Source organism: Myotis brandtii, unplaced genomic scaffold (assembly GCF_000412655.1).
Source record: "Myotis brandtii unplaced genomic scaffold, ASM41265v1 scaffold435, whole genome shotgun sequence".
NCBI lineage: Eukaryota > Metazoa > Chordata > Mammalia > Chiroptera > Vespertilionidae > Myotis > Myotis brandtii.
Genome location: NW_005366635.1, coordinates 200,605 through 213,761, shown reverse-complemented (window position 1 = coordinate 213,761; position 13,157 = coordinate 200,605). Strand labels below are relative to the sequence as shown.

The 13,157-nt window shown below is 49.6% G+C and overlaps 1 protein-coding gene across 1 annotated transcript in view; it reads right to left on the bottom strand.

The window, feature by feature from the left end:
• The window catches only part of GABRG3 (gamma-aminobutyric acid (GABA) A receptor, gamma 3), a 49,311-nt gene that overhangs the window by 8,984 nt on the left and 27,170 nt on the right, over positions 1-13,157 (bottom strand). The window contains 2 exon segments of the mRNA XM_005874385.2: positions 432-569; positions 11,350-11,432. Of these exon segments, the coding sequence (XP_005874447.1) occupies positions 432-569; positions 11,350-11,432 (221 nt within the window).

Sequence of the window (13,157 nt, the reverse complement as noted above, 5' to 3'; positions counted from 1 at the left end):
AAATGCTAACAGCTGAGTGAGTGGACTATTTAACGCAGAAAGTCAACATGTAAATCCCACAATTCTCCCTCACAAGGAAGTACATGAAGGATATCATAATATATATATATGTGTGTGTGTGTATATATATATTTGTTTTGTTTTGTTAATCCTTACCTGAGGATAGTTTTTCCATTGATTTAAAAAATATATTTGTTATTGATTTCAAAGAGGAAGGGAGAGGGAGAAACCTCAATGAGAATCATTGATCGGCTGCCTCCTGCACGCCCTCTACTGGGGATCGAGCCCGCAACCCGGGCATGTGCCCTGACCAGGATCGAACCGTGACCTGGTTCATGGCTGGACGCTCAACCACTGAGCCACACGGCCAGGTTCCATTGTTTTGTGTGTTTTTTTCTCAGAGAGCCACACCTTTTCCTGTTCATTCCTACCTGCAGATGTTGTCAGGACTTCCGTGGTGTTCCTGAGGCCCATGAAGTCAAACTGATAAAGCCGCCAGGATTTCTGGTTAGCCGTCTCAACGGAGTTCTTCCTCCATCTGTAGATCATTTCTTCTTTGGGGTAGCCATCTAAACACACGGAGCAAGTGTGAACACACCTGAAGATGTGGGTTTTACAAAGCATCCCAGGCAAACGTGTCATTCTGACCACTTCACGTACTAAAATCTTAGGGTCGCCTTGCTCTCTGAATTTTCCTGAACACACAGACACCCCAAAAATGAATGGGCAAAGGCCACTGGCCTGGCCATCAGCTGTGTGGACACAGCACACAGGCGCTGTCTTGCTGTCTTATTTCTTTCCCCGCCGAGAGCCAAGCTGTCGTTGACCCACAAGACGGGGGGGTCAGGGTCTCACCAGCTCCCAGGCCCAGACCCGCCCATCACACCGTCCACTGTTCCCCAGAATGAGACCATCCAGGTCTCTGGAAAGACAGATTTATTTATCTTTTTAAAAATAATAGATACACTTTTTAAAAATTTATTTTCAAGAGAGGAAAGGAGAGACAGAGAGAGATAGAAACATCCACGATGAGGGAGAATCATGGATCGGCCGCCTCCTGCACGGCCCACACTGGGGATCGTGCCCGCAACCCGGGCATGTGCCCTGCCCGGAAATCGAACCGGCAACCTCCTGGTGCATGGGACGATGCTCAACCACTGAGCCAGTGGGGCTCGATCTACATTATTTTAAGATGTTCATTCAACTAACAGACCTCTGTAGAGATCACCCCTGACCAATAGCAAGAACACACATTCTCCTTCAGGACAAAGGGAGTACCTCCCAGACTGAGCCATGCACTAGGACACACAAAACACACCCCAAGTGAAGTTAAAATTGTGGAAACCACCCAAACTTATGTTCTCCAACCACACGGGAATGAAAGTAGAGATGAACAGAGACACAACGGGGGGGGGAAATTCACCCACATTCGGAAATGACACAGGACGCCGTTACGTAGGGAAAGAGCCCTGGGAGACACCGCAGGGCAGTGAGAATATCCCCGAGGCGGGAGCAGGAACACCCCGTGGGTGTCATACATCAACACCAACCACGGTAACACACCGCCCATAGGCCAAAAGGACAGAACGAGCGTGGCGGCCTCATTAGCCCCAGGAAAAGAACAGTGAGCCAACAAGTGCCCTTTCGTGACCACCGCAGGCCGCCCGCGAGGAACGGAAGGTGCCCTTCCGCAAGCTGACCAGTGACATCTACCCAGGAAAACCCACGGCTCACATCGAGGCGCGCGGTGAAGGACGGGAGGCTCTCACCCCGGGGACAAGACAGAGGTGTTGGTTCTCATCGCTTCTATTTAAAAATTAAACAGGAGGCCCTGGCCAGTGTGGCTCAGTGGATAGAGCGTCGGCCTATGGACTGAAGGGTCCCAGGTTCGATTCCTGTCAAGAGCACATGCCTGGGTTGCGAGCTCAATCCCCAGTAGGGGGCGTGCAGGAGGCAGCCAATCCATGGTCCCCTCTCATCATTGATGTTTCTCTCTCTCCCTCTCTCTCTCTCTCTCTCTCTCTCTCCCTTCCTCTCTGAAATCAATAAAAAAAATAATAATAACAAGAAAATTCCGAGCAGTAACATTTCCAAGGGAAACCGCCTTGCACATTTCATGCATGCAAACGGAATTTTCTAGAATTAACCAGGCACCTAAAAGATGCCTGGCGGAGGCTTTATTCAAATGAGTCCTTCTAAACGTGAACATTAATTAACGGAATGTATTCAGAAGCAAAATAGGAATATGAAAAAAAAATTGGCATCTCATTCTTCCCACCAGCAAAAAAAAAAAAAAAAAAAAAAAGTGGTGGGGAAAGATTGAAAAGAGGACATCTTTATTTAGGCGTACGTGCAAAATTATAGCATCGGAGGAAGAAATAACTATTCTGCCGGCAGCTGGGGACGCACATCCCCACTCCCTCGGGGCTTCTCTCTGTCTGAAACCAGCCACGACGTACATTCCGATCCGAATGCATTTTTTTAAGATAAGGACCCAATTATGTAGAAGAGTTAAACGCGCACTTAAGTCAATCTGCCGAAATGTGATTTACACCGCACCACAACTTGGAAGATAAGGCTGTGGCTCTGCTCCGTTGAGCATGGGGGCTGGGGGGTTGGGGCGGGGGGAGCTCATTTCTGCTGCTGCTCACACAGGTTAATCGCTCTCTCTTTTACAAAAGCACAACTTCCCCATAGCTGTGCGTCCCTCCTAGGAACTGGAAACCCTCTGTCGCCAGCTCTGCACAGAAGTGAAGTGGACTGACCGTCCCCCAGCGGACACGGCTCCGCTGGTCAAGGTCTTCCCCTGTAATTTTTGCCTTGATCGTGAACAACGCGGAGATGTGAAAGACGAACGTAGGATGCCGCGGCAGACGTACTGATTACCGCATGGACAATGCTTTATCTTTTATTATTTTAAAAGTGTTATCGATTGAGAGAGAGGCAGAGAGAGAGAGAGAGAGAGAGAGAGAGAGAGAGAGAGGAGGAAGAGAGAGAAACATCGATGGGTTGCTTCCCACACGGACCCTGACTGGGGATCGAACCCGCAACCTGGGTATGAGCCCTGACCAGGAATCGAACCCTTTTGGTGCATGAGATGATGATCCAAGCAACCAAGCCACACCAGCCTGGGCCTCAGTGATGATGCTTTTATTTTTTATCACTTTATTTTTTGCCACTGCCCACACAAGTGGGAAGCCTGGGATGTGTCCATGTGCCGCGAGTCTAGCCTTGCCTCCGAGCCTCAAAGCCCAACCTGAGAGCCAAGCTGCGCCCCAAAGAGCGGAGCTGAGCCCACTCCGAAGGGCTGAGCCTCGCCCGGAAGAGCCAAGCGAAACCCCAAAGGGCCGAGCTTAACCCTAAGAGCTGAAGCTGGTCCCAAAGGCATGACCCTCGTTCTGAAGAGCCAGCCTCGCCCGGAAGAGTCAAGCCAAGACCCTAAGAGGTGAACCGAGTCCCTAAGGGTCAAACTCAGTCCCGAAGTGACAATCCTTTTTTACTTGTTTGTTTTTTTTAAAAAAATATTTTTATTGATTTCAGAAAAGAAAAGAGAAAAAGAGAGAGATAGAAACATCAATGATGAGAGCAAATCACCGAACCGCTGCCTCCTGCACGCCTCCTACTGGGATCGTGCCTGCAACCCAGGCATGTGCCCTGATGGGGAATCGGACCGTGACCTCCGGGTTCATAGGTCGCCACTCAACCACTGAGCCACACCAGCCGGGCTCACTGACAATACTTTAAACCCGAATTATTGCAACGACAGATTTCCTGTAAGTGTACACCATTATGTGCTAAACGTTGTTTAAATAAGTGAATTATGATTTATAATCTATTTATCGCCTCATTTGCTGTTTTCTCCCAAGGAATTTAGGCATCTTTTCACTCTGTTTGGCTGCCGGGACTCGAACGGAATAAATTATACAAAAACAAATTTAGATAAAACATTAACAATAACTGGGCAATGAATGACACTCATTTCCACGGTGACTTGCAATAAACAGAAAAGCAAAGAATGATTATCCTACTGTGAGATTATTGTTCAAAATGCAAATCATATCGTTTGTAACTGGACATGCCCAGATTGAATTGAGAGTAGCAAATAGTGGAAAAAAAAAACACCCCAAAACTTTAATTTTTACTTCTTTTTAAAAAGATATATTTTATTGATTTTTTTGAGAGGAAGGGAGAGGGGGAGAGAGAGATAGAAACATCAATGATGAGAGAGAATCACTGATCGGCTGCCTCCTGCACGGCCCCTACCTCCTACAGCCCGCAACCCGGGCATGTGCCCTGACCGGGAATCGAACCGCGACCTCCTGGTTCATTGGGTGATGCTCAACCACTGAGCCACACTGGCTGGGCTGTGGGTTATTTTTTTTAAAAAGTCCTTTGAGGAGTTCACTCCATGATCTCCTAAATTCCATCTTCTCAGCTGAGAAGTTAGCTCTGGCTCTCAACCCAATGACTGCCCTTGTGAAGAAAATGAGTGTTTTTGCTCCAGGGGTTGTTAAGATGTTTTTCCGTTTTAGTCTGATTTTCAGCTGATTACCTTGATGTGCTTCAAGTGTTGTTGTTTTTTTTAAAAAATCACTTTCTTATTCATCCCGACTGGAGTTCATGTGGGTTTTTTGAATTTTTGATTGGAGGTCTCTCATCAGTTTTACATTTTCCTTCGCTCTTAGGGCTTCCGATTTTAGCTGTCTCATTTTCTTCCTCGTCTGTTCCGGCTCCAATTATACACGCGTTGGGCTCTTTCCCCGCACGGCGCAGTCTGCGCTTCTGCTTATCAGGGGTGGGCAAACTTTTTGACTCGAGGGCCACAGTGGGTTCTTAAACTGGACCGGAGGGCCGGAACAAAAGCATGGATGGAGTGTTTGTGTGAACGAATATAAATTCAAAGTAAACATCATTACATAAAAGGGTACGGTCTTTTTTTTTTTAGTTTTATTCATTTCAACGGGCCGGATCCGGCCCGCAGGCCGTAGTTTGCCCACGGCTGGCTTAGGTATTACCCCCTCGCTGTCCTTCAGCTTCGCAGTGTTTCATGTTGGTTGTTTTATTCTGACCTACCTTCTAGTTTACGATGATCTCTTTAGAGCTCTTAAATGTCCATTACGAAGCATCCTTTTTTTCTTTTAGAATTTGCTTTCTCTTGCTTGTTTCCGGCCCACTGTTGGGTTTCTATAGCTTATTTTGTAATGATTCCGCCGTGACCAGGAGAACTCCTGGCTGCCTGCTGGAGAAGTGCGTTCCCTAAACCCCCGTGGAGTCTATTTTCGGCTTCCTCTTGTGTGCCGTTTCTTACATGTCTCTCCTTCTGTGCCTGCTCATCTTTCATTGACTCCAAGTTCTTGAGCATGAAAATCTGTAAACATCTTTGGAGTCCCGATAGGAGTACTTGCATAGGGATTGACAGTGGGTTCTGCAAACAGCTGGGAGCAGGACAGCCATCCCAGCTTTTTAAAAATATATGTATTTTATTGATTGATTGAGATGGGGAGAGAGAGAGAGAGAGAGAGAGAGAGAGAGAAACATCCATGATGAGAGAGAATCATGGATCGGCTGCCTCCTGCACGCCCCCTACTGGGGATCGAGCCGGCAACCCGGGCCTGTGCCCTGACCGGGAATCGAACCGTGACCTCCTAGTTCATTGGGCAGCGCTCAACCACTGAGCTACACTGGCCGGGTTGTTGGGTGTTTTTTAAAAGTATTTTGAGGCGTTTACTCCATGATCTCCTAAATTCCAACAGTGGGCTGGAAACAAGAAAGAGACAGTAAATTCTAAACAAAAGAAAGCCCTAGCCAGTTTGGCTCAGTGGATAGAGCGTCAGCCTGCAGACCGAAGGGTCCTGGGTTCGATTCGGGTCAGGGGTACACACCCGGGTTGTGGGCTTGATCCCCAGTAGCAGGCGTGCTCTCACTGGGTCTTAATAAAACAGAGAGAGAGAGAAACAAAAATCAGCCCCTATCTAATATTCTGGTATTATTTTGGCAATTGCTTTTTTCCTAAAATAAGAATGGAGCCCAATAACAGTGACACATCTCCTATAAAATGCACACAGATAGAAGTCTGAAGCCGAGTTAATATTTGAATATAATTTTGTGCAATATTGTAGGTCGTTATTGGCTTAATAAAACATAACTAAGGCAATTAAAGCTGAACAGTGTGGGCTTGAAACCCATAAAGGCTCACACTGCAGGGCTGTTTACAGAGACTCTTTTCGCTGTGTGTGTGTTTTTAAAGAGCCGGAATATTCCTTTGCTCTCACCCAATCCCAATGACTTCCCGTTATTACACTTCATTTTCCCCACCACACGTTTTTGTGCCAGTCTTTTAAGAAAGCAACGTCATACCTTGAGATACGTAGCATGGTTTGCTCTTTCTAAATAGACCGTAAGATATCTATATTTGTGAAATGAGTCCCGGCCGGTATGGCTCAGTGGTTGAGCGTTGACCGATGAACCAGGAGGTTCGATTCCCGGTCAGGGCACCCGCCCGGGTTGCAGGCTCGATCCCCAGTAGGAGGGGTGCAGGAGGCAGCCGACCCATGATTCTCTCTCATCATTGATGTTTCTATCTCTCTCCCTCTCTCTCTCTTTCTCCCCTCCCTCCTCCCTCCCTCCCTCTCTCTGAAGTCAATACAAATAGATTGAAGAACGTATCTGTGAGATAACACATTCACGGTCATGGGCTTTATCGAGCTGAGATGTGCAAAACAGATCATTTCCCTCGGGTTCTTTTGCTTTACCTCACAAAGACGCCGGCTGGCCAGAGAAAACGGAAGGGGAGTGGAACCCGCAGACACAAGTTGCCCCGATGGCCTGCCTGGGGCAGCCACAGGCAACCAGCCTGGGAGAGCATGCACCGTGAACTGTCCACGGTGCTCGCACCGCACTCTTGTTCTCAGCTCCCACCAACATCCTTACCACCAACTATAAGAAAGGATGTCATCGTAGCCAAAGGGTAAGATTCCTCTTTCCCAAAAGGAATTTACGTTCATCTTCTTCCCTCGGCTAAAAGAGATTGCTGTTCCATTCACCACCGGGGAATTGCAGACCTATTTTTTTAAAATATGTTTTTTTTATTGATTTTTTTTTAGAGAGAAAGGAAGGGAGAGGAAGGGAGAGAGAGAAACGTCAATGATGAGAGAGAATCATGGGTCGGCTGCCTCCTGCATGCCCCACGCTGGGGATCGAGCCCACAACCCCGGGCACGTGCCCTGACCTGGAAACCAAACAGTGACCTCCTGATGACGTTCAACCACGGAGCCACGCCGGCAGAGCTGTTTTATTATATCTTTAATCATGGGAACAGATCCCCAATGTTTGTTTCCTCGGATTCAAAGGCGAGTTTATAATATTACAGTGCCCCGGAGCTGGCATATAATTGCATTGTTTATCCTGGCTTTTGTTTTGTATTGACTTTGATGATTTGCAAACATAAATAACTAAAGAAAATATATCTCTCCTCATTAAGTTTTAATTACAGGCCCCGGTAGAAAAATAGTAAAATCTGATTATAACTGAACAAACCACACCCCCAAAAATAAAAGTTAAAAACAAGGCCCAGTGGGAGGTCTAACGGTGACAACAAATACTTTTATTTTTGATTATGAAGCATTTTAAACCAGGCAGCTCTTGCCCGGCCGGCGTGGCTCGGTGGTTGAGTGTCGACCGAACGGAGGTCACGGGTTCGATCCCCGGTCAGGGCACATGCCCAGGGTTGCGGGCTCGATCCCTAGTAGGGAGCGTGCAGAAGGCAGCCGATCCATGATTCTCTCTCATCACTGATGTTTCTCTCTCTCTCTTCCTTCCTCTCTGAAACCAATGAAAATATGTAAAAAAAAAAAAAAATGAGAGAGAAAGACAAAAGCCTTCGCCTGGGGATTGACGTCATGACCCCTGACACGTGTTTGAGGTGGAAGAAATACTTTTTTATGCAGCACTTTTCTTTTTCCCTCATTCTTTTTTTTTAGTGAATCCTTACCCGAGGATATTTTTTCCATTGCTTTTTTTATTTTATTGATTTTTTAGAGTGACTGTTGTTCTACCCACTTATGCATTCCTCGGTTGGTCCTTGCATGGGCCTTGACCAGGGATCGAACCCACCACCTTGGGGTATCGGGGACGATAATTCTAACCACCTGAGCTATCAGGCCAGGGCTCCATTGCTTTTTAGAGAGAGTGCAAAGGATGGAGGGGGGAGAGAGAGAGAGAAAAGCATTGATGTGAGAGACACATCGATGGGTTGCCTCCTGCACGCGCCTCAACAAGGGTCGGGGATTGAACCTGCAACCCAGGTAACGTGCCTTTGAACGAATTCGAACCCACGACCCTTTGATGCGCGGGCCGACACTAACCACTGATCACCAGGGCTCGGATTCTCTAAATGGTCGCCAGTGTGCCGTTCATCACACACTGTTTTCCCGTCTGGACCTCGGGGAACCCTGCAGGGGTCACGAGATGAGAAGCTGGAGGCAAACCTGCGAGCTCAGCCGGGCACCCCGAGGGCGTGCCGCTTCTGTGGCCCCTGAGGATCGGCTGTGGCTTTGCTCCCACCCCCCCTTCTCTCCGCACTCCCTCTCCCATTTCCACTGACCTTGATTTTCGGGGAACAGCATTTCCTAGAGCTGGGGAGAAAGTCCCCTACAACAGAGCGGCTCCCAGAAAGGATTTAGAAAGAATCTAAAAATCTTCCTCCACAATCAACCTTGCATCCAGGGTGCTGAAGGGCAAAACTTTTCTCAGGAAAATAGCGTTTTTACGAATAACTGGCAAATGACGGTGATTTTCATACTTGGGTGTTGGGTAGGCATTTTCTCGGAAATGAATGAGGTCTGTCACTCCTAGGAAATTACTGACAGCGTGTATCTGTGGCCAAGACTAACATTTGCTATTTCAGGTGGAAATTAACATTTTAGAAAGCGTGTGTCACCCTCATGAGCTTAATCATCTCCGAATTCTCGGCATACTGTTCGAGTGAGGTGGGTGAAAATATTAACCAACATTGTCTCAGTGTTACTGGGAAACATCTGGGTGATCAGCGTAAGTCTGCGAACCGATATTTTCCAAGGACCCAACGCACGATACAAAACCGTGCCTGGGTGGCCCTAGCTGGTTGGGCTCAGTGGATAGCGCGTCGGCCTGCGGACTGAAGGGTCCTGGGTTCGATTCCGGTCAAGGGCACATGCCCAGGCTGCAGGCTCGATCCCCAGTGTGGGGCGTACAGGTGGCAGCCGATCCATGATTCTCTCTCATCATTCATGTTTCTCTCTCTCCCTCTCTCTTCCTCTCTGAAATCAATAAAAAATAATAATAATTAAAATGAAATAAAATGAAAGAATTAGAGGGATGCTTCCTCATGTTAAAAAAGAAGCAGAAACACACTTTTTACCCAGGCATGGTTTTTGTTTGTTTGTTTGTTTTAATATTTTTTTTTATTGATTTCAGAGAGAAAGAGAGAGGAAGAGAGAGATAGAAACATCCATGATGAGAGAGAATCATGGATCGGCTGCCTCCTGCACACTCCACACTGGAGATCGAGTCTGAAACCCAGGGAATGTGCCCTGACTGGGAATCAAACCGTGACCTCCTGGTTCATAGGTCGAAGCTCAACCACGGAGCCACGCCGGCCGGGCTAAAAGCTGCATTTCAGAGGAATGAAGAGCTGAATGGGGAAGCCCAGTGGGAGATGGGATTTATGTCCGAGTGTCTCACCAGGAGAGTGAGAATCACAGACAGAACTGCTAGGAGGTCAGCTCTGGCCGCTCCCCACAGAACTCCCAGCTCCCGAGCAAAGAACATTTTGTTTTCCAATTAATTGTTCCCAGAAGTCGAACCTGAAATATTATTTACGGTACAACTACAAAATTCCGCGTCTAGCATACTTTCTTTTTTTAAAAAAAAATACTTTTATTGATTTCAGAGAGGAAGGGAGAGGGAGAGAGAGAAAAACATCCATGATGAGAAAGAATCATGGATCGGCCGCCTCCTGCACGCCCCACACTGGGGATCGAGCCCGCAACCCGGGCCTGTGCCCTGACCGGGAATGGAGGCGAGACCTCCTGGTTCATGGATGGACGCTCAACCACGGAGCCACGCCGGCCGGCGAGATTTGTCTTTTCATTGTTGAGTAGGACCCTTCCCCGTGGGCGGGAGACAGCCCCCTCGCAGGGTCCGGCCCCAGTTCTCTCCCAGCGCAGATCTGAGAGGCGGGGCCCGAGGAGAAGGCAGCTGACCAGAGACACCAGCCGAGACAGACACATCCCTGTCCACGCCGGACCCCCACGCGCCCCGGGCTTCCTGGCCCAGCACAATGGAGCCACACTGCCCTCTGGTAATTACCAGCTCTGCTCGCTCCCGCTCGGAGGCTAATGATATATAATTAAAACCATATATTTGGCCTTTGTCCCTTTTCTGGCGCAGAGCCCTGAAAACCCTGGGTTGTGACCAGGGCCGGCATCAAAGCCTTTTGTTATGCGAAGGAAGGAGCTTTGGGAAAGAGAGCAGGGATGGGGGCTGGTTGCCAAGGGAACCAGGCCGGTGAGGGGAAGGTCGGGACTTGAGTTCCATCCCCGTGACCTCCGGAGAGAAGAGAGGGGCTGGAGGTTGAACCAGCCACCAAAGGCCAACGATTTTTTTTTTAATTACTATTTTTTGACCAGGAAACCTTTTCTTTTCAATTTTTTAAAATATTTTTTTTTTATTGATTTCAGAGAGGAAGGGAGGGGGAGAGAGAGAGAGAAACATCAAAGAGAGAATCATGGATCGGCTGCCTCCTGCACGCCCCACACGGGGGATGGAGCCCATAACCCGGGCATGTGCCCTGACCGGGACTCGAACCCGGGACCCTTTAGTCCACAGGCCAAGCCAGCCAGGTGCGAAGGCCAGGGGTTCAGTCCGCCGTGTCTACCTCGAAACCCTCCACAGAACACCCACAGGACCAGGTTCTGGGACAGCCTCCGGATCGGTGACCACGCACAGGGGCCGGGCCGCGGCGGCCAGAGAGGACATAGTTGTGTGTAATTCCAAATAACATGCAAAACAGCCCGTTGGCATAAGGGTGTTTGGTCAAAACAAAACAAAACAAAGCTGCCCACCCACGTCCAAACCCGTCCCTACTCTGAGGAAAGGTTACGTTGCACACGGCTGCGCCCAAGCACCTATTTTGCGACGGGGGGTCCAATGGAATGAAGTCTGGGGCGAAGACACCCCAGTGGCCAAAACCAGACTGTCGTCTGCTCTGTCTGGCTGCACGGTGACGCTGTAACGCATCACGTGACCGTCGCCAGCCGCTCAGAGGGGCAGGCGTTCCTTCGCGGGCTCCAGGCCCCGGGGGGTACTCACAGCTGGAGAAGATCAGCGGGCAGGAGTGCTCGTCCATGGGGAAGTGGTGCAGCTGCAGCTGGCACTCGGCATTGATGGTGAGCCTGCGGGGGAGCCAAGGTCACTGTCAAGGTCAGCCAGCCAGAACCCAGCAAAGTCACAGTGTGTGTGGTGGTGGGGGGACAGGGCGGGGCCGGAGGGCAGGGGAGGGGCAGGCAGCACCTGTGACTCGCTCCTGGTGGTGGCAAAGTGGCATCATGGGGTTGTTCTGGGGGTGTGTCATTTTGTATTGCGGTTTAAGAATATATATTTTTTTATTGATTTCAGAGAGGAAGGGAGAGAGAGAGAGAGAGACATCCATGATGAGAGAGAATCATGGATCGGCTGCCTCCTGCACACCCCCTACTGGGGATCGAGCCTGCAACCCGGGCATGTGCCCTTGACTGGAATCGAACCCGGGACCCTTCAGTCTGCAGGCCGACATTCTATCTACTGAGCCCAACCGGAGAGGGCGGTGTAGTGTCATTTTGCATTGCTTTTTTAAAAAAATGTTTTTATTGCCCGGACCCTGTGGCTCAGTGGTTGGGTGTCCACCTATGAACCAGGAGGTCATGGTGCAATTTCTGATCAGGGCACGTGCCTGGATTGCAGGCTTGATCCCCAGTAGGGGGCATGCAGGAGGCAGCCGATCCATGATTCTCTCTCATCACTGACGTTTCTCTCTCTCCCTTCCTCGCTCTGGAATCGATAAAAACCTATTTAACCAAAGAAATAAAACAAAGAGCCCTGGCTCGGTGGTTAGAGAGCTGGTCAGGGGGACACGAGTTTGATTCCCGGTCACGGGCATAAGCTTCGGTGCAGGAGGCAACTAACCGATGTGTCTCTCTCACATCGATGTTTCTCTCTCTCTCTCCCCCTCCCTTTCACTCCCTTTAAAAAACAATGGGAAAATATCTTTGGGAGAAATATCCTCGGTGAGCACTGACCAAAAAGAGAGAGAGAGAGAGAGAGAGGCAGCAGGTGCAGTAAAGGTGTGAGGGGGAGTCTGGGAGAGCAGGGTGAGGCCTGGAGTTCAGGGAGGGCAGGTCCCGTCCCCTCCTCATGCCCGGGGAGCAGGAAGGCTGGCTCAGGTGCGGGCATGGCTGTGGCATGTAGCAGCGTGCATCCGACCAGACTTCTCTGAAGCCGGCTTCTCTCCCCCGAAACCAGGTTTCTGGGAGGCCCGCCCTGCCCCCAGGAGCTCGCGTGACGGGCAGCCAGGTTTCCAGGAGGGATGCATCGGGGAACTCCCTCCGGCTGTTTCACCCCCCCACCCCCACCCCCGCCTTGTGGTCTCGAGTTTGTTAATTTGCTCTAATTACATGTGTTAATTAGTGCGCCAAGACATCTTCCTGTTCCCGGCTAAGTGGACCCGCGGGTTAAATAGATTAACGCTCATTTCCACGGCCCACTTCCAGCAGAAACGGATTCTGATGAAGAACGCGCTTCATTCATGGCCTACAACGTGCGTGCCTTTCTTTTATTTTTTTAAGGATGACGTTTTATTAAAATATATTTTTTTGTTGATTTCAGGGAGGAAGGAAGGGGGAGAGAGAAACATCCATGATGAGAGAGAGTCATGGATCGGCTGCCTCCTGCACGCCCCACACTGGGGATCGAGCCCGCAACCCGACCATGTGCCCTGACCGGGAATCGAACCGTGACCTCCTGGTTCCTAGGCCGACGCTCAGCCACTGAGCCACGCTCTGGGCCTTTATCTTCACACCCGCGGCACCCGGGCGGGCGGGCGGACTTCCCAGGCATCGCGCCCTCGGGCGTGGATAACGTGA